This window comes from Hippopotamus amphibius, chromosome 16, assembly GCF_030028045.1.
Source record: "Hippopotamus amphibius kiboko isolate mHipAmp2 chromosome 16, mHipAmp2.hap2, whole genome shotgun sequence".
Classification (NCBI taxonomy): Eukaryota; Metazoa; Chordata; class Mammalia; order Artiodactyla; family Hippopotamidae; genus Hippopotamus; species Hippopotamus amphibius.
The window spans coordinates 56,947,770-56,968,940 of record NC_080201.1 but is presented as its reverse complement, the minus strand read 5'-3'; the positions used below and the strand labels follow the sequence as shown (position 1 = coordinate 56,968,940).

General features: G+C 48.7%; 1 protein-coding gene and 1 non-coding gene across 5 annotated transcripts in view; both read left to right on the top strand.

Moving 5' to 3' along the window:
• Nucleotides 1-287: 287 nt before the first annotated feature.
• Nucleotides 288-21,171, top strand: part of ZNF541 (zinc finger protein 541) — a 33,152-nt gene continuing 12,268 nt past the window's right edge. For 2 of the 4 annotated variants that reach the window (XM_057713264.1, XM_057713261.1), the window contains exons 1-5: nt 288-417; nt 1,585-1,737; nt 11,257-11,656; nt 15,928-16,171; nt 17,836-19,699. In XM_057713264.1, coding sequence (XP_057569247.1) covers nt 11,356-11,656; nt 15,928-16,171; nt 17,836-19,699 — 2,409 coding nt within the window. In that variant the 5' untranslated portion in view covers nt 288-417; nt 1,585-1,737; nt 11,257-11,355. Of the gene's footprint in view, nt 418-485; nt 547-1,584; nt 1,738-11,256; nt 11,657-15,927; nt 16,172-17,835; nt 19,700-21,171 lie in introns of those variants that run through there. The other 2 variants (XM_057713262.1, XM_057713263.1) reach the window with 2 other exon arrangements.
• Nucleotides 13,543-13,615, top strand: TRNAG-CCC (transfer RNA glycine (anticodon CCC)). The gene has a single exon. It is a non-coding gene; the product is annotated as a tRNA-Gly (tRNA).

The following is a 21,171-nucleotide window of genomic DNA, read 5'->3' as shown; positions in this document are numbered from 1 at the left end:
CCCATCGCGGGAGACCGCCGCTCAGAGAGGCCCGCGGGGAGACGGAGCTCCCCATGCTGCGTTCCAACACCGCCCTCCGAGAACAATGGCCAGAGGCGCCCGACTCGGCCTTCGTGTGTGGGGCGTGGGGGGGCCGGCCCCTCCCCCCGCAGCGCCTTCACACCCTCCAGTCTTCAACCGCCCTCCTCCCAAAATGGCGACCAACCGCCTCCTTTCCCGCCCGCCGCCGGTCACCTGACCGCGCCAGGCCCCGCCCCCTTGTGTGGCCCCGCCCCTCGGCGGCTGCGGCGGACTAGCGGCCGAGACTGCGCGGCCGGGCGGCACGCGCCGGGAGCCCGGACGGCGCGAGGCGCGCGCGGGGCCGCTCTGGGTGGCGCGAGGCGCCCCGCGGTCACGCCCGCGCGCCCGCGCCGAGGGGTGAGCGGGGCGCTCCGGGGGCGGGCCCGGCTGCGCGTGCGCTCCCGGCCGGCGGGCGGCGCGGAGGAGGCGGGGGGCCGCTGGGTGGCCCGCGAGGCGCGAGGCCCGGCGCGCGAGCCCCCGGGGCGGGTAAAACCCGGTTGCTGCTGCCCCTGCCCCGCCCCTGCCCCATCCCCTTCCTCCTTACCCCGCCCTTTCCCGCCCCTTCCTCATTCTTCAACCCCGCCCCCCTTTAAAAATCTATTTCATTTATATATTTCTTGTTTAGGGGGGCCCATCTCCCTTTCGAGGGGCGCAGCAGGCGCGGCGGGCGCCCCTCATCCCGCGTCACGCACGCACCTTCTGCAGCCCAACAGCCCCGGGCCCCGCTGCACCCCCGCAGCCCCTTCCCCCTTGGAGAAGACGCTCCTCAGCGGCCCCTGGCCCACTGCACCCCCTTTGCTTTCCTACCCCGCCCCCCCAGGCCCCAACTGCCCCCTCGCAGCTCCCCAGCTCGCGCCGCGGGCCCTACCCGACCTCCGCACTTTCTGCATCTGGGCCTTGCATTCGCCCTCCGCTTTCCAGGCCCCTGGTGCTAAAAACCCCCTTTCCTCCTGAAGAGTCCCACTTTAGGGGATCCAGATTTGTTTCTTTTTAGAATCTTCCAACAAAACTCAAAAGCCCTCCTAGACTCCTTGATTACGCCCCTCCACCTCCTTTTAGGAGCTTCCTGTAGCAAAAAAAAAATTACTTTTTCTTTCCCAGATTTCTCCTCCATTGAGGAGCACTTTCCAGCAAAAATTCTTTCTTCCCACCAAGAGTCCCCCCTGTTTGGAATATCTTTCCACTGATAACGAACCAACTCAGTCCTTCCATTTTCTCTCTTGTCTAATATTTATTTTTCCAACCCTCTTCCCCCAGCTCTCCGACAAAAACCACTTTTCATCACCAGTTCCACCCCCATTAGGCTTCTCCCAGCAAAGCTCCCCAGGTTCCCTCCCAAGGAAAAAAAGAAAAAAATAACTCCTTTAACAACAAAATCCCTTTTCCTACCTAGATCTCCCCAGTTTAGTATTGCTTTCTCCTTTCTTCCAAAAATTGCCAATCTCCCCCCAATTTCACCTGTGTCCTTGCTTCTTTGGGGACCCAAGTTCTGACTGCCCCTTCCTTTCCACCACCTGCTTTCAGGGCAGAAGAAGTTGGACGAGTGTCCCAAATTTACTATCCAGCGTTTTAGGAGGAAATATCCAATGGTGTGACTGTCACCTGAACCCCCTTCCTTGTGGGGCCTAAACTGGGCCCTCCTGTTCCCTGGAGATTCACTCACTCCTACTTCTCCTGGTGAGTTTCCTGCCTTTGCACTTGTCCAAGGACATCTAGATACTCTGTCAGATGGATTCCTTTCTTTCTCAGAAGGGTTTCTGATCAATTCAAGGGTCTCTGTACCAATGGTGAAACCATTAGAAGTTGCTGCTTTGGGAGGTCAAATGAGGGAAAGGGTTGTTTATTGTACATGTTGGCTACTCTGGAGAAATGCAGACATTTATTAGATTGGTGTATGTTTCATTGTTTATTGCAAAGAAACTCTTTTTTGTTCTCTAGCTCAGCAACTTAGATACCTACAGGGGATGCGCAGGTAAAGGCCCAGAGTATGGCGAACCAAAGATTGTGTTTCCCATCTAAGCCATGCCAGCGAGTGGAAATGGCCAAGTGGAAATGTCAGGGCAGTGTTGCCAGAACTACTTCCATGTTCTTTTTGTCTCTTTCTTTCTTTTTTCTTCTTATTCTTCTTTTTTTTAGAAGAAACTAGAACACTTTTTTTGTGAAGCGTTTTGATCTTTAAATGTTGGCAACCAGTTTAATGTGTTTAAAGACAGTGTGGGACAGGGATATGTGTATAAAAACAGATGATTGAACTTGGTATACCCCCCCAAAAATAATAAATAAATACATAAAATTTTTTTTTAAAAAGCATGAAAAAAAATAAATAAAGACAGTGTGGGGCCTTGCAAAACATGTTTGCATGTTTACTGGCCACCAGTTTGGAATTTGGGGTTTAGGTTAGACACACATACACGGATACCCACCCGTTTGGGTCTGTTTAGTGTACGTACTGGACTTTTTCTCTTCTGAGGAGCAGTTCTCAAACTTTTTCATCTTAGGATCCTTTTACACTTAACAGTTATTGAAGACCCCAGAGTGTTTCTGTGCATGTGAACTGTATCTGCTGATATTTGCTGTATTAGAAGTTTAAACTAATAAAATTTTTAAAATATTAATTTATTTAAAAATAGCAGTAGTAGGACTTCCCTGGTGGTGCAGTGGTTAAGAATCCACCTGCCAATGCAGGGGACATGGGTTTCAGCCCTGGTCCAGGAAGATCCCACATGCTGCGGAACAACTAAGCCCGCGAGCCACAACTCCTGAGCCCACGTGCCACAACTGTTGAAGCCTGCGTGCCTAGAGCCTGTGCTCCACAACAAAAGAAGCCACCACAATGAGAAACCTATGCACCACAACAGAATAGCCCTCGCTCACCGCAACTAGAGAAAGCCGTGTGCAGAACAAAGACCCAACACAGCCAAAAATAAATAATAAAATTTTTTTAAAAGAGGTAAAAATAGTGACAGTAAACCCATCACATGTTAACATAATTGACATTTTTGTTAAAAAGCTATATTTCAGGAAGTAAAAAACAGAATAGTGGCATTGTTTTACATTTTTAGAGTCATCTGGAGTCTTTTTTGAAGATTTATTTTGTTTGGCTACATTGGGTCTTCGTTGCTGTGCATGGGCTTTTCTCTAGTTGTGAGATGGGGAGCTACTCTTCATTGTGATGTGTGGGCTTCTCATTGCAGTGGCTTCTCTTGTTGCGGAGCATGGGCTCTAGGCACGTGGGCATCAGTAGTTGCAGCACACGGGCTCTAGAGCACAGGCTCAGTAGTTGTGGCGCACAGGCTTAGTTGCTCCGCAGCAGGGGGGGATCTTCCTGGACGAGGAATCAAACCCGTGTCTCCTGCATTACCAGGTGACTGGAGTCTTATATCTGCTTCTGCATTCAGCTTTTTGAGATAAGTCCTGTAGCTCCTGGACAGTTTCACTGAGAATAAGAAAGGCAGATAAGATCTAAGTATTATTTTGAAAGTAGTTTTGACCTCACAGACTCCCTGAAAGACTCTCGAGGACCCCAGGGGTCCTCTCATTGTCCTCACTATGAAAATGTCTATTCTAGATTTTAACAATTGTCTGCATTTTCTGCTAGGAAGAGCTTGTGGAGTGAGAAACTTTGATGTCTCTTTTCCTCATTTAGTTAATTCTATGTAAGAATTCTCTCTGCAAGCACAGTCATAGCCTTCTGATTCCTCTATATCTTTCTCTTTTCCAACGTAAGCTTTACATCTGCTTATTTAGTTATTTATTTAATTTATTGGCTGCGTTGGGTCTTCGTTGCTGCAAACAGGCTTTCTCTAGTTGATGGAAGCGGGGGCTACTCTTCATTGTGGTGCACGGGCTTCTCATTGTAGTGGCTTCTCTTGTTGTGGAGCACAGGCACTGGGCGCGTGGGCTTCAGTAGTTGTGGCACGTGGGCTCAATAGTTGTGGCTCACGGGCTTAGTTGCTCTGCAGCATGTGGGATCTTCCCAGAGCAGGGCTCGAACCCATGTCCCCTGCATTGGCAGGCGGATTCTTAACCACTGTGCCACCTAGGAAGTCCTAAATCTGCTTTTTAATGAGTGATTAGAGGAAATGAATTGACCTTATGGTTAAAATTATATATTGATTACATGGCTAGAGGAGGAGTTTTCCTTGATTGTTCAACCTAAGAATGTAAGTGCAGGGTATAGGGTAGGAGTCCCAGCATCAAGCATGGAATCACAGCACAGTGGAGTGGTTAAGTGTGAGGGCTTTGAAGTCAGACTTCCCGGGGTTGAATCCTAACCTTGATTTGGGACAAGTTACTTAACTTCTATGGACTTTATTTACTTCATCTGTAAAATAGAGTTAATAGTATAGTAATTGCCTCAAAGGGATGTTGTGGGAATTAACTGAAATGATATGTAAGTGATTGCAGTAGTGCTTGGAATTTGATAAATCTTTGGTAAATGTTCGCTGCTGTTGTTATTAGAATGGTGATTATTATGGGGGCCAGGCAGGAAGAGAAGTGAGGACTGTGGGAACTGGAGCCCATTGCCCTATCCAGAGATGACCGTTGTCCCTCACTCTATCCTAGTATACCTATCCAGGAATATCAAATCTAATCGTTTGTAAGAGAAGCCAGAAATTCATATCTCTAGGTGAAATCTCCCCATTAAAAGCAATGTTGGTGACTGATCCACTCTTTCAAAACACTGTGTAGGTTGAACAGAACAGGCCTATAGTTTACAACAATGTTTGGAGTGGGAAAATAAGGCAAGAATTGGTATAGGTAGGGTAAAAGCTGCAAGTTACTCCTATCTTCTAGGTGCCAACAACCCATTGTTACTGAGACATGATCACTGTCTCCCCTGATGCAGAGAGAGAAAGAGAAGGTGGAGCTTGGGGGGGTGGGGGGAAAGCTGACACACCAACAGGTTAGGGCTTCTCAAAGAGGAAAAGAGGTGACACAGTGGAATCCTGTCACTCATCAAGGAGAGGGTTGCTGAGAACCTTATTTGACCAGAGTTCTATGCCCGGCAAGATGCTGTGAGAAGTAGAGACACATAAGGCAGAGTCACAGCCATTGTAGAGCTTATAATCTGGGGGAAATAGAAGAACCTGAAAGATAAATCCTGAGGCCATTTGGGATAAGTGTTAAGTGTATTGTCAGTGCTTATCAGAGTTCAGAGGAGGGAGAAATAATCTCAGACTTAGTTATGTTGGGAGTATTCTTTACAGTGCAGGGGGTATTTAGGTCTGATTTTGAAGGGTTTCATTTGCTAAAGCCGACTAAAGAGAAGGTGGTCGAGGGAAACTGCACATATCAGGGTCATAAATTCAGATGTCTTGAGGGGCCTGGTGGGCATATAGATGAGTTGGGTGGGAGGGTGGGAGAGATTAGGGAGTGGTGGGGCCTGTGGCAAACTGGAAGGTACATGCTGTGTCTAAGGGCAGCTGTAGCTTCTCAGCTCCAGCCAGTTGTTGTTTTATGGACTCAGTGTTGACAGAGGATCAGATTTTTTCCCCCAGATTTTTAAATAGAAGTTGGAAAACCCTATTTTCAATGCAGTGTCCCAGGTGGTAGCCACAAGCCACTTGTAGCTAATTTAATTAAAATTAAATAAAATAAAGAACTTGGTTTGTCAGTTGCACCAGCCACATTTCTAGCTGCTCATTGGCTACATGTGGTGAGTGGCTATCATTGGACAGTGCAGATTGAGAAGGACCATCACAGAAAGTTCTTTTGGACAGTGATACTGTGGCCAAAAGAACTCTGATAGATTTTCCAAATTGATAACTAATTGAAAAATATTTAAACTTACTGCAGGTTAAATAAAGCATCTTTGTAGAACAGGTTGATATTGAAATTGTTCTCTTCCTTCCCTCCAAACAAGGCCGCAGTAAATATTATTTACCTAATTGTGGATTTATGGCTGCAGTCTAGGATCGTGTGGTGGGTTACTTTCCCGAGAGATTGTAACATTTCACAGGAGAATCCACTTCTTCTCTTACCCTCACCAGTCATAGAATGATAGACCTTTTTAATTTTATTTTTTAAAATTTTATTTATTTATTTATTTATTGGCTGCGTTGGGTCTTTGCTGCTGCGTGTGGGCTTTCTGTAGTTGTGGCGAGCAGGGGCTACTCTTTGTTGTGGTGTGTGGGCTTCTCATTGCAGTGGCTTCTCTTGTTGCAGAGTCCAGGCTCTAGGCGCATGGGCTTCAGTAATTGTGGCATATGGGCTCAGTAGTTGTGGCTGTGGGCTCTAGAGCACAGGTTTGGTAGTTGTGGCTTACGGGCTTAGTTGCTCCACAGCATGTGGGATCTTCCTGGCCCAGGGCTCGAACCTGTGACCCCTGCATTGGCAGGCAGATTCTTAACCACTGCGCCACCAGGGAAGTCCTAGGCCTTTTTTAAAAGAAAAAAATTAAAATTGCTTTGGATCCCCAGTGTTGACTTAAATTGTTTTTTAAACTATGAAACAAGGCCTAAATGATGATCAAGTGAGGCACAAGCTCCTAAAGCTTACAGCTCTTGTGCCACCATAAAGCCAAAGTCAACTTACAAATTAACTACAAACAAAGCAACCAAACCAGTGTAACTCAAATTACAAACATTAATTTAATGAGAGGGATGGTATTTTGCTGGAACTTAACTGCTTCCTTGAAACAAATACTTTGCAGACTGCAACACTGAGCCCTTTTGGGTTTAGCAGGCCTCGTGGTGTCTCAGGTCTCCCATCCCTGATCTCAGTTTGAACTCTAGTTGAGCCTAAAAGCATTATCATGAGCTAAACCCACCTCTATCCTCTTCTCATTAGCCTGCAGCAATTACGGTAGTCCTAGTCTGCTTAATGGCATTAATGCAATTATAAACATACCCCGGGCATGGAAACCTAATGGTAATACTGCTGGGTTGTAAAGTGTTAATCTAATAATAATCCAGATATACAGATTTTCTTCTTTTAAATTTTTCTCCAAACGAAAGCACAAAATTACAAAATTCTTGGAAAGAGTAGTTGAACGCTTGGGAATGCCTCCAGGGGACCAGAAACCCTGCCCTACAGGGACTAGCGGGGAGCTCTGTGGGTAAAAGGTGCTAAAACTTGTTGAATTGAATTTATCTGTTGACAGAACAAGAGCAAATTCAATATTGGTTGATGGGGGGTTGCTTTACTATTGGGAAAAGGATGTAAATATTAAAGCCTGGCCTTTGGACTTTCGGCGTGCCTGCCTGAGGTTGTAACTGGACCAGTTTGTTCTCTGGCTGTAGGAGTGTGTTGGAAGGCGGGGGATCCGGCATTGGGGAAATCCCAAGACATACCCTGACTCCCGGCCCGCTCCCATCCGGCACCTTTTGTGTTTTCTAGTGCAGTTGGTGCAGTGCAGTCCACAGTTTAATTTATAGGGAATCAGTATTGTGCAGCGGGTAAGAACACAAGCTCTAAAGTCGAAATATCTGGGCTTAAGATCTGGTTCAACTACTTGTTAGGTGTGTGACTTTGGACAAATAATGTACCCTCTCAGAGTCCCTTTTCTTCTCTGCAAAGTGGAAGTAATAATAGAACCCACCTTGGGGTCATTGTGAGGGGTGAGTGAATGCACCACTTGGTGTGATACCTGACAAGAAGAAAACGCTTACGATTTTACTTTGTAAAGATACTGCTGTATGTTTCTTTTAGATAATGCTTTATGTTTTATATTATTTGCTTGTTTTTATTATTGGGAGGTGAAGGAGATGGGTCCTTTTCCCCTTGGCATGCTGGGGACACTTTATAGCAGCACTGTAGAAGAAACTTTGGAAGTGGCAGAGAAATTCACTTTACCTTAAAATATAAACTTCTGTAGTCCACATTCCCTTGTCTGCAATTTAGAATCCCCAAAAGCTCTGAGAATGCTGAGGTGGCTCAAACCTCATTTGGTGGCCACACCTGAACTCACACGTTGCTCTTTATGCTCTTTATTTATTCTGTTTACTCTGAATTGTCAGGGTTTCGATGCAGAAAGGATGATTTGGTCACCGGGTGCTGGACCCACTGGGGATTACTTACAATATGGCATATGCATTGATTTACCTTTTTAAATCCCCCAGATTCTGAATTCTAAAACTCACTTGGATCCCAGACTTGTGGTACAGGATTTCAGACCTGCACTGAGCTTTAATTTGAGCACCCTCAGTAGGCTACTTACACAGACACACAGATGGACATATTACGTGACACTCAGATGTAGAGGGTGCAGCTGTTCTATTATATTGCAACATGAAAGGTTTAAAAACAGTAGAAACCTATGGCCTGGAAACTAGGCCCAACTCCAGTTATTCTAGGGTCCACTCAATTTATCAGTGAGTCGTCAAGCATTTATTAAATGTCTAGCTATGGACAGAATTACTCGTGACAGCCCAGAATGTCAACAACCCAAAAACCCATCGACAGGTGAATGGATGAAGAAAATTTGCTCTGTGCAGACAGTGGAATAGCGCTCATCCAGAAAAGGGAATAAAGTGATGATACGTGCCCCGGGGTGGGGGTGGGGGGCACGGATCAAACTTGAAGATGCTGTGCTTGGTGAAAGCAGCCAGACAGAAGAGGCTGCGTATTGTCTGATGCCATTTGTAGGAATGGATGGCCTTCTCCGTAGTTTGTTTGCATGCATCATAACTTTTTTGTTGAAAAACTGGACATTTTGAGTATTTGATAATAATATGGTGACTCTGGGAATCAGATTCTCCCCCGCACCCTCCCCCCCCAGGCGCTGCTGCTGCCCACTGTGGGTTGTAAGTGTTTGCTCATTTAGTGACTCCTCTAGGCTATTTTCATAAAGACTGTATTTTTGGTCATGTGTGGTCAGTGAAGTCTCTCTTCTGTTAGCTTAGCTGTCAGCTGGTGATTTGACAGAGATTTCCTTAAACATCCAAAGCAAAAAAAAAAAAAAAAAGAACAATAAAACCCCGCATCAGACAACTCACAGTCTTTGCACTGGGCTCTGGGTGAGTGTTGGGACAGGCCTTCAGCATTCAGCAGGCGGCTTACACCTCTGCTTTAACCTTCACTTCCTGCTTGCACAGAACGAAGGTCTGCCAGAGGTGACAGCTCAGAGCCTTCTCAGGCCTTTTCTGAGCACGTGCCTGCCCTGGGCATGTGGCCTTCTAGATTCCCTACAATATGGAATATATGGAAGGTTTTGTTTTGTTTCATTTTTTAAATTAGCTTAAGTCCACAGTTTACATTGGGGCCCACTCATTGTGCTGTGTAGCTCTGTAGGTTTTGACTAACGTATGATGTCATGTATCTCCCATTATGGTACCACACAGAATAGTTTCATTCCACTGAAAATCCCTCCTGTGCTTCACCTATTCATCCCTCCTCCCTACCCCTTGAACCCTGGCAACCACAGGTCTTTTTACTGTCTCGCTGTAGTTTTGCCTTTTCCAGAATGTCATAGAGTTGGAATCATATAAAGTATATAGTCTTTTCAGACTGGCTTCTTTCACTTAGCAGTGTGCATTTAAGGTTCGTCCATGTCTTTTTGTGGCGTAAGAGCTCCTTGCTTTTTATTACTGGATAACATCCCATTGTATGATGGTAGTGCAGTTTGCTTATCCATTCTCCTGTTGAGAGACATTTTGATTGCTTCCAGTTTGGGGCAGTTATGAATAAAGCTGCTATAAACATATGCGTGGACATATGTTTTCAGCTCATTGGGGTGGATACCTAGGAGTGCGATGGCTGGGTGGTATGGTTAGGCCATGTTTATGTTTAGCTTTGTAAGAAACTGCCAGTGTGGAAGCCTTTCAAAGCCCTTATTCCCCAAAGCATCTCACTCTCCAGCTTTTCTCCCTGGCTTTCCATGGTGTCTGTTGTCGGCCTCAATTAATATCCTTTGCCCCAGGCTGCAGTGACTGGTTCATTGCCTTGAATGTTTTTGACAAATGCCTTCCCCATGGCCTCTCTACTCTGAGCCAGTTCTTAGGCACAATGAAGGCAAGACCTTTTCATTAGACCTTAAGGGGCTATTCAACAGGTCAAGACAGACAGCCTCAGGTCTTTGAGAACAAGATCCTCTCTGCTCCCTCCTGCACCAGGAGTTTGCTCCTTCATTTGTATTTTCTCAACTTCTCATTCATATTTTCATCTCTTTATCTCTCTACACTGAATTGGGGGAGGGGATTGTTTTCAGATTGCTCCATCAGTTCGTTCTTTGTCTCTTCAGCATGGTCTAATCTACTGTTTAACCCTGCCAGTGAGTTTTAAATTTAAATGTCTTTCATTTCTAGACGTTACATTTGTTTCTTTTAAAAAATGCCCTTGCCCCTGTGTCCTGTTCTTTTCTCTGCTAGGTTTTGTTATCTCTAGTTCTGTTTTTCCCTAGTTCTTGGGATGCTTCTCTAGGCTTGTGTGCAGGGTTTTTCTTTTCATTTATTTAGTTCTTCCATGGCTGGCTCAGCTCTTGCAGAGTCCCAGGTCTCCCTTTCCTGTGAACTCAAGGCCCTGTTTCCTTTTCCAAGTGTGTGTTTCAACTTCAGGTCCCAGCCTCCAAAGTAGTGCTCTTCAAGGGAAATATAATTCAAGCCAGGTGTATAACTTAAAATTCTCAAATAGCCACATGAAAAAGAGGTAAATGAAATTAATTGTAATAACATATTACATTTAAGCCAGTAGATCCAAAATATTATCGTTTCAACATGTAATCAATATGAAAATGAATTTTTTTTTCTTGGTACTAAGTCTTCCAAATCAAGTGCGTATTTTACACTCACAGCAAGTCTCACCTCGGGGCCTCACTGATGTCAGCTCCAGTCCCTGTATCAGAGTCTGGCTTTCCCCCATGGGCCAGCTTGCGCCCATGCCTCTGGCTTTGGGTTTCCTTATTAGTGCTGGCACTTGGGATTTCCTGTCTCTTGAGCTTGGCTCTGTATTAAAAACGGTCTGTTCTCGTATCTCTGTGTGTTTACAGTTGGAGAAAGAGGTCAATTTGGTCCACGGTGTTGCAGAAACCCTTTCATTTATTCGTTACAACAATCTTATGATGGAGGTACTGTTGTGCTCAATTTACAGATGAGGAAACCGGGGCTCATGGAGCTTAAGTGACTTGCCCAAGGTCACATGGCTAATAAGTGGCAGAGAATAGACCCCAGTACAGGTGTTTTTGAATTCCAAGTCCACGCTCTCTCCACCGTGTGTGTTGCCATCTCATAATTGTGATTCCTCCTCATTCATTCTCAGGAATTAGACACCACCAAGAGCTCTCTCCTCCCTGACTCCTTTACACAGCCTCACGTGTCTAGAGAGTAGCTCTTGGCCCAGACCTGGCAGTGGAGAGCCATGGACCAGTACAGCCTGGGGGACGAGGGCACCCTTCCATCCGAGATGCACCTCCCTTCGTTTCCCGAGAGCCAGGCGCTCAACTGCAGCGACACCCTCAGCCAGGATCTGGGCACGCGAGACCTGCTCTGCGCCGGCCTGAGTGGCTCAGACCTGGACCCCAGCCTCCCGACCCCCGACGCGCCCAGCGAAGCGCTGGAGGACAACTTGGACACCCTGTCCCTGTACTCGGGGAAGGACAGTGACTCCATGAAGCTGCTGGAGGAGTACGCAGACCCAGAATCTCAGAGTTCCTTACAAGGTGAGAATGTCCACCCGGGTCCCTGGCCTGGCGAGCTGTTTGAGAGTCCCCGTGGTCAGTAAGGGGTTGAGTGTGACTATATTGGCTAAGAACATTTTTCTCTTCCACGGGTAAATAGGGAACAGTCATTATTTTCCTACTTGGAAATTGTTCCCAGCTTCCTAGTCAGGGAAACCGAACACTGATCCTGGGGAGTAACGTTGAGAAACTTGGGTGTTTGAGGGGATCCTAATCTCGTGTGTGGTGGGCAGACCTTTGGGTTGGTGGGACACTTTCCCATCCAGTCACCACATCTCAGAGGCTCCTTTCGCGTGTCCAGAATGACCTGGGATCCTGTCCACCTGCTGCTTGGTCGTCTTAGCTTCCTAAGCCTCAGTGTCTCCATCTGTGAAGTGGGGGACAGTAATACCCACGCTGCTTCCCCCCACCCCCAGAGTGATAGCAGTTAGGAAGCAAAAGAAGAAATGAATGTAAAGGCTCTTTGCAGACTGTAAAGCACTAGACAGATGATAGTGATTTTTACCAATATTGTCAGAATTAACTCCAGACAGTCCACTGATGCAGTTCCAAGTCTATCTCTTCCGCACCAGAGGAGCAAAGGAAGAACTAATGGGACAGTCAGAGACCTTGGTTAAATAGCCTTTTGGTTTACCTTCAGACTTCCCCTAGGATAAATTTGATTTCTGTTTTTAACCCACTTCACGGGTTCTTGGGTAAAGTCGTCTGGTCAGGCTGACTAAGAGCTCTTAGATATGTGTGATCACACACCACATGCGTGGAAGACCACACCTGAAACAGCCCTGCAAAACAAGGGCCAGTGTTCACTGGCATCAGCAGCTCAGGGAGCGTCCTGCGAGGCCCGCACTCCGCACAAGTATAGGCAAGCCAGCAGCCTTGTCCCCGTGTTGGAACCCTGGCTGCACGTGAAGTCCTGGAACCCCAGGACATCCTCGGCGTTGCAGGCGCTGGGCCAGGCCTGGCTACAGTAATTAGGGTTGTCAACCTGGGCCACAGAAGTTACCTAAAAATGCTGCTAGTGTGACGACGTGTGCATTTTGCTGGGCAGAGAAACTGTGGTTTCCACCAGATTTTCATATGGGTCTGTGCCCCCCAGCAAATGTTACAAAACATTAATCTAGTTCAATTTTTTCTAATTTGTTTTAAATGTGAGGGGGTTTTTTTTTGTTACCTTATTTTAAAAAAATCCACTGAACATTAAAATTTAACTCTTTACACTTCTCTAACTTAAATTCAGATTCACACAAATGCATATACTTATATTTTTTAATTAGAAAAGTAATACATGTTTATAAAGAAAACTCAGAAAATAAAGTAATAACAAGAAAAATCCCCACCATGGCTCCCACACGTGAATTTTTAAAAAACGTGAGTGAAGCCACTGAGGTACACACGGTTTTGTAGAGATGCACGAAGTGTCTAATTCAACTTAAAGTTTTTAAAACTCAGTGTGTTTGCTTTCTTATATGAAGGTAGACTATTCACTTGTCATTGTAATGGTCATTCCATTGTATGGTCAGACCACACTCTTGCCTGATAGGCTGTTATAGTGTATCTGTGAGTAACTTTTACATTGAGTTTTCTCTTGCATGCGTTCTTTGCATGTATTCCTCCCTTGTAGGCTTGCCCACTGGAGAACACACACAGTTTTAGAGCTCGTACTCAACGCTTTCTGGGAAGAACAAGTGGCTTCCCAGGCCAGTGACTTGGTTTGCCTGTTTTTCAGTGTTCTTGCCAGTGTTTTGAAACCACATTTTGTTTTCTAGTTTAATAGTTGCTTTAATGAGCATTTTAAAAGTAACTTAGCAAGGCAAGGACTTTCCCCTGTGGGAGTTGTATTTTCCCTCATTTAAACTGTTAGAGGGACCTCCCTGGTGGTCCAGTGGCTAAGACTCTGCACTCCCAATGCAGGGGGCCCGGGTTCGATCCCTGGTCAGGGAACTAGATCCCCCATGTATGCTGCAACCAAGAGCTCGCATCCTGCAACTTAAAAAAAAAATCCCACATGCCACAGGTAAAGATCCCGCATGCTGCAGCTGAGACCCGGCACAGGCAAATAAATAAATATTAAAAATAAATAAACCGTTAGAATCATATGACCACTCATCATAGCAGTTTTTCATATGAATAAGATGTAGACCAGGCAGATTAAGTGACAGATGGCCAGAAGCAGGGTTGGGATGAGAGTCCGGGTTCCTTTCTGCTGTGTCTCTCATGCTGCATCTCAGCCACAGAGAATTAGCATTTGGGGTCCTTTAGTGCAATCCCTCCCCCCTCCCCATGCCCTGGCCTATTAAGATTTTGGGTCCAACCTCTGCGGCATCCCAAATGAAGGGCGATTTTTAACCCTGCCATCGCATGAGCCGGTCTGATCCATCTTAAGGGGTCGAAAAACCTTCCACGATTCATCCATCCAACAGTTACTGCGTGCCTGCGAATACCAGGATGGGAATCCCAGGAGCTGGGAGCACAGCAGCAAGCCTGCAGAGTTCTTGTATCCATGGCCCTCACGTTTCTAGTGATTTGAAATCAGCTTCCCTTTCCTTTTTTTTTTTTTTTAATAAATGTATGTATTTATTTATTGGCTGCGTTGGGTCTTTATTGCTGCACATGGGCTTTCTCTAGCTGCAGCGAGTGGGGGCTACTCTTCATTGCGTTGTGTGGGCTCCTCATTGCCGTGGCTTTTCTTGTCACGGAGCACAGGCTCTAGGCACGTGGGCTTCAGTAGTTGTGGCACATGGGCTCAATAGTTGTGGCACATGGGGTTAGTTGCTCTGCGGCATGTGGTTATCTTCCTGGGGCAGGGATCGAACCTATGTCCCCTGCATTGGCAGGTGGATTCTTAACCACTGCCCCACCTAGGAAGTCCCGCTTCCCTTTACTTTTTATTCACCAAACCTAGCTCTGCCCCTATAGCAAGACAGAAGCAGTCTGCTCCATCCTCCACATCCTGGCACTTCAGGTACTTGAAGACATCTATCTCCCCTCTCCCACGTGGACATTCCCAGTCCCTTCACCTGCCCCTCTGATGACATAATTCATAAAAATACCTTTTATCATTTACCCGAGGAGTACAGAAACGTGGAAAATTCAGGTATATGAGGAGAGGAGAATCAAAATGAACCATAACTCTACCAGCCAGTCCCATTCTCTGTTTTCTGTTCAAATTTATTTTTCTGTTTTAAAGACTAGATCATTCTGTCTTGCAACAGGCTGCTTGTTAGTGGTATAGCACTTAGTGGTACAGCACGAACATCCTTTCACATCATTGGATGTTGTCCAGAAGTTTTATCTTAAATGCCTACGCCATAGACCACTGAGACCAGAATGCAGTCACTCACCTGCCCTCATAGCAGATGTTAGGTGATTTCTCACATTTCACCAGGAAAAGGGATGTTGCTGTTATCGTGCTTGCAGTGAACTGCAAGGCTTCCGTTGATTTGTAACAGATCTATGTTGATTTTCTTAATTAAAAAACCCAAAGTGGAATTGGCTGGGAGAAGGGACTTAAACTTTTTTTTAATAAATTTATTTATTTTATTGTTTATTTATTTGGCTGCATTGGGTCTTCATTGCTGCACACGGGCTCTCTCTAGTTGCTGCAGGCGGGGGCTACTCTTCATTGTGGTGCCCGGACTCCTCATTGCCGTGGCTTCTCTTGTTGCGGAGCACGGGCCCTAGGCATGTGGGCTTCAGTAGTGGCAGCACATGGGCTCAGTAGTTGTGGCTCACGGGCTCTAGAGCACAGGCTCAATAGTTGTGGTGCACGGGCTTAGTTGCTCCGTGGCATGTGGAATCTTCCCTGGGCAGGGCTCGAACCCATGTCCCCTGCATTGGCAGGCGGATTCTTTACCACTGCGCCACCTAGGAAGTCCGGGACTTAAACTCTTCTAAGATTTTCGACTGTACATTTCCGGATGGCACTTGCGAGAGTGCCGTTGATGGTACGGTCATGAGGCCCCACCCATCGTGTCACTCTGTCCAGGAAGCGCTCAGACTGTTGCCGTCTGCCCCCACACACATGTGTCCCCAAGACTGGGTGCTGCCCTGCACGGGTGGCCTGACCAGAGTCCCTTCTCCCCTTCACCTGGGGCTAACCCTGGTCTTCTCTGCGAGTGGAGCTGCTGAAGTTGGGGTAAGGGTTCTTGGCCCGCTCTCCCGGAGTCTGCCGTGGTCTGAGAGTAGTGGAATGCTTTGGCCCACTCTCTTGTGTCCCCGGATGTCTATAACCTGTGCTTTCTCCCTCCATCTAGACCTGGGGCTGGGCGCGCTTAAGGTGCCCAAAGAGGCTGACGAAGGAGGCAGGGCCACCTGTGGGAGCGCGAAGAAAGGAAAGCGACAGCACAGTTCCCCTCAGAACCCGCTCCTGGACTGCAGCCTCTGTGGGAAGGTGTTCAGCAGCGCCAGTTCTCTCAGCAAGCACTACCTGACGCACAGCCAGGAGAGGAAGCACGTGTGCAAAATTTGCAGCAAGGCCTTTAAGCGTCAGGACCACCTGTATGTAGGAGTCTGCTCAGGGCATCTGTTCAGAGGGCTGGTGGGGACTGGGCGTGTTCCTGGGTGTTTTTCATCTTCTGCCATCAATCCGCACCATCCCCTGCCGTCAGATTCCCCAGGTGTCTTCAACCTGTGCTTCTCACACTGACAGTGATCCGGGGGCAGGGCCCACACTGCCCTGGACAGGCGTCCCTCCCCAGCCCCCAAATTCACTCCAGTGGGGAGGGCACCCCTGAGACTTGCAGATGGGACCCTTGTGGTTTAAGGACACACTCCAGAGGCCATTTTATCATGGAGGGAATTGGGCTAACTCTGTAGAGAAACGTTCAGAGTCCCTGGGAGGTGTCTGAGCAGAATGGATCTGCCCTCCAAGAGGAGTATATGTTGGGAAAACACCGTGGTGTGAGAGGTTCTGCAATGCCTGTTTCTAGAACCTGGCAATGTTCATTCTTTTTTTTTTTCCTTTTTTTAATTCCCCCTTTTTTTAGCTCTTGATTTTTTTAACTCAGTTTTAAAAAGCAAGCTCAGTATAAGAGGAGAATTCCTTTTGTTCTTCATAGCGTACAAATGAAAGCTTTTCTTGCTACTGAGGAGGGAAAGACAGACTTTCAAACCGAGGGATGTGTAAGAGGAGAGGACGCTCCCTTGCATTTTACAGCACGCCCAGCCTTTACTGAGGGCTTTGATGAATCCTGCTTTCGTTTTATCGTCCCCCATCTCCCCATGAAGCATAGGACGTACTTTACTCCCGTCACAAGTTGGTAACTGTCAGGGCTAGAGACTGGATCTCCTGACCCCTTCTCTGCTGCTTGCCTCAGGTGGAGGCCGAGGGTCCATCTGTGGGGGAGGGTTTTATCACTTATTGGGCCACATTTATTAGAAGCATCCAGAGTAGGACTGTTGGGAACCCAGAGGGTGATGTACCCATTTGTTTATATTTAAAATATAGTCATGTAGATATAAGTATGATATAAATATAATACATATTTGTATTCATTTATATTTTTACGGAAATTATAGGCAAATCTTCTAGAGAGTTTTTACAGATTGGGCATCGGTAGTTTTGTTTTGTTTTGCTTTGCTGTGGGGGTCCCAGGTAGCTGTCTAGAGGAATCCTATGAGAAGGTGAAGACTCCTTTGTTCAGGGAAGGCTCATCCCCAAGTTAGCATCTCTTCAAGTGCCTTCTCAGAACTCTGGTTCTCAGAGATGCTAAAAGGGGCCATTTGAAAAAATGGTTCTGTGGGCAAACAAGTTTGAGAGACGTGGCACGTTAAACAGATGTCTCTTTATCTACTACGTGGCTTTTCAGTTTGCTGCTATGAACCTCCAAGAAGCAAGCAGTGTTTTTCCAAAACTTATTCACCAGCTGAGCCCAAGTCCTCAGGGAGCAACTCTGGAGGACTGGTGTTCCTTGGGAACCCACTTTGGAGAACTCTGACTTGGCTCCCACTGACTTGTTTTTCTCAGGGGTTTGCTTAAGGGTGAGGGAAGAGCCCCCCTTCCAGATGGCTTTGGCCGCCACAGGAGTCTTTCCTTGTGGGGTCTGAGCACGGTTTCTGAGCTGTGATGTAGCTGCCCTGCGGCCCCCAGGGACACACGTGGGGTCCTGCGGTGGGTGACCCGTGCCGAGACGCCAGCTGACTTCCTCCTCGTGTGATTCCAGGACGGGACACATGCTCACGCACCAGAAGACCAAGCCCTTCGTGTGCATCGAGCAGGGTTGCAGCAAGAGCTACTGCGACTACCGCTCCCTGCGCCGGCACTACGAGGTCCAGCACGGCCTGTGCATCCTCAAGGAGGCTCCCCCGGAGGAGGAGGCCTGTGGGGACTCGCCCCAAGCGCACGAGGTGGCCAGCCAGCTGGCGCCCGCGGGCCTGCGGTCCCTGGTGCCCCCGGAAGCCCGGTCCCCCCGCTCCCTCTTGCCCAACCGAGACCTCCTGCGCTGTATCGTGAGCAGCATCGTCCACCAGAAGATCCCCTCCCCCGGGCCGGCCCCGGCAGGGCCCTCAGACAGCGGCCAAGGGAGGAGCACGGCCCGCCCCTGTCTGCCCTCAGCGGGGCCCTCCTCCTGCGACCCAGCCAGTGCCCCGGCGGCCCCGGGAGCCCTGGGAGCTGAGGTTCCTGAGGAGCCCCGGCCCCCACAGAAGGAGCCCGCCGCCGATGTGTTCCCAGCTGTCCACTCGCAGGCAGCGGAGAGCAGCGGCCCTGACCCCGCCGAGCCAGAGCCGCCACTGCTGCAGCTCCCGTCCTCCCTGGAGGGCTGGCCCGAGGGCGCCCCCCTGCCCGCCTGCCTGCCTCTGTTGCGGGGCCAGACCGTCCCCGCCGGTTCCCAGCCGTCCAGCCACAGCTTCCAGTGGCTGCGGAACCTGTCTGGCTGCCCTAAGAGCAAAGGGAACAGTATGTTTGTCGTCCACAAGCCCCCTGTGGTGCCTTCCAGGGAGGGCCCCAAGCCTGGCCCCGGGCTCAGCAGCGCCTCTCCTGCGGGGGAGCCCTTGCCCAGCCTGAGCACCGGTCTGGAGGACACACCGCCCTTCCCTCCCGCACTCCTGAAGGCTCCCGGGGAGGCCTCGGGCGACCCCAGATACAGCAGCGCCAGTGGGGAAGACGACTCCTGGGCTTCCAAGAGGAGCAAGTTTGACTGCGACTCCTTCTCGTGGCAGAACCCCGGGGAGCCCGGCCCCCAGGACGGCCCGAAGCCCAGCGGCCTCCCATCGGACGCCACGCCGCTCTTCCGGCAGCTGTTCCTGAAGTCACAGGAGTCTCTGGTGAGCCACGAGCAGATGCAGGTGTTCCAGATGATCACCAAGTCCCAGAGGATCTTCTCCCATGCCCAGGTGGCCACCTCCTCCCAGCTCCCCACACCCGATGGCAAGCAAGTCACCCTGAAATCGCTGCAGGGGCCGTGGCCACAGCAGCCCCTGCCTCTGGCGGCCACTGTTGACTCGCTCCACGCGGGCCCCGTGAACCCCGAGCCAGAGGGATCCCCAGTCCGCAGGAGAAGATCCACACCTGCTTTCCCCAGAGAGGCCTCCCCCAGCAGCATGAGCTGGGACTCGAAGGGAGGACCAAAAGGGGCTGCTGCTCCGCCGGCCCTCACAGCGTCATCCCTGGACCCACCTGGGAACCCAGACATCTCTCTGGCCAAGCCGTGGAGATCCTCAAAAGAGACCTTGGACCTCGGGGACATCTTCTCCCCCGGGGGTCTGCGTCAGACCCAGTTAGGAGGGGACGAGCCATCTGGAGCCCACCTCCCAGGGAAGCAGGCACAGGCTGAGAATGGCACGGCTTCCGGGGCCACAAAAGGCGAAAAGGGCCCGGCCTGCTCCCGGGGCGGAGGCTACAGGCTCTTCTCCGGCAACTCCAGGGCCCAGCGCTTTTCGGGCTTCCGGAAGGAAAAGGTGAAGATGGATATGTGTTGTGCGGCTTCTCCAAGCCAGGTGGCCATGGCCTCCTTCTCATCGGCCGGGCCTCCAGCAGATCCCCCACGGGACTCCAAGTCCAAGCTGACGATATTCAACAGGATCCAGGTACCAGGGCCCTCTCCCGGAACCTGACCGTACAGGAGGCAGTCTCGTCCTTACTTGTTTCCGTGTTTCTGCCTTGTTCAGGCACCTTGTTTAAACCTCAGCGAATCCTCAGATGCGGTTTTACAGAGGGGGGAGTGAGTGTTCAGAGAAGTGATGGTTCCTCCCATCACCGCCACCCCCCCCACCACACACACACACAAAACAGAACGAGGGCTTTAGAGACTTTGTCATGTTTCTTCACTAAACTTTTTCTATTTGCTTTCTCTCTGCCTTTCGCTTCCTTTTGGATTTGCCTCCTTCACTTCTTCAGAGGATGTAAAGGTAGAGCTCCTTGGCCCTTGATGTTTGTACATGAAATGCTGAGTCTTTTCTGGTTGTGAATCACAGGTCCACAGGTCCACAGGTCCAGCCTGGCCTCTGCTGCAGGCCTGGTGCCAGTCTGCCCTTGTGGAGCAGCTTGGGTTCTCCCACATCATGCCCACATGGTCTGGGCACAGAGAGCTTGGCCACTTCTCTTCGTGATGTTCTGAGGTCCAGCATCCTTCCTTTCACACCACAACTACCTCCTCTTTTTATTTTTTCCAACAGCTTTAATATTCACATACCATCTAATTCGCCATTTTAAAGTGTACCATCCAGTGGTTTTTAGTATGTTTACGAGGTTGTGCACTCATCATCGCTCTTTGCCAAAATGCTTTCGTCGCCGCAGAAAGAAACCCCACACCCTTAGTTGTTACCAGCAGTCTCTCCATCTTGCCCAGCGCGTGGCAGCTGTCTCCATGGATTTGCCTGTTCTGGACACCTCATATGATGGGAATCACACGCTACATGGCCTCTTGTGTCTTTTGCTTCTTTCACGTAACGTGACGTTTCCGAAGTTCATCCGTGTGGTAGCGTGGATCAGAGCCTCCCTCCTTGTTGTTGCTGAGAATTGTCCATCACCTGGATTTACCGTCTTTTGTTGATGCATTCGTCAGTTGACAGCTGTTTGGGTTGTTTTCGCTTCTTGGCCTTTGTGATGATGCCGCTATGAACATTTGTGCGCAGGTTACTGTTTAGACGTGTGTTTTCATCTCTCTTGGGAAATACCTAGGAGCAGCATTGCTGGGCTCTAGGCTAATTCTACTTGAGGAAGTGCCAGACTTTTCCAAAAAGCTGCACCATTTTACATTCCCACCCAGAGTGTACGAGGGCTCCAGTTTCTCTGCATCCTCAGCAACACTTGTTATTGTCCAGTTGTTTCTTTTCATTACGGCCACCATAGTGGGTGGGACGTGATATCTCATTATGGTTTGATTATTAGCCATCATTTCCCTGATGCCTAATAATCTTGAGCATCTTTTAATGTCTTTATTGGCCATTTGTATATCCTCTTTGGATAAGTGTCTATTCAGAATCTTTGCCCATTTTTAAATTGGGTTGTGTTTTTATTATTGAGCGGTGAGAGTGCATTATGTATTATAGATACATAA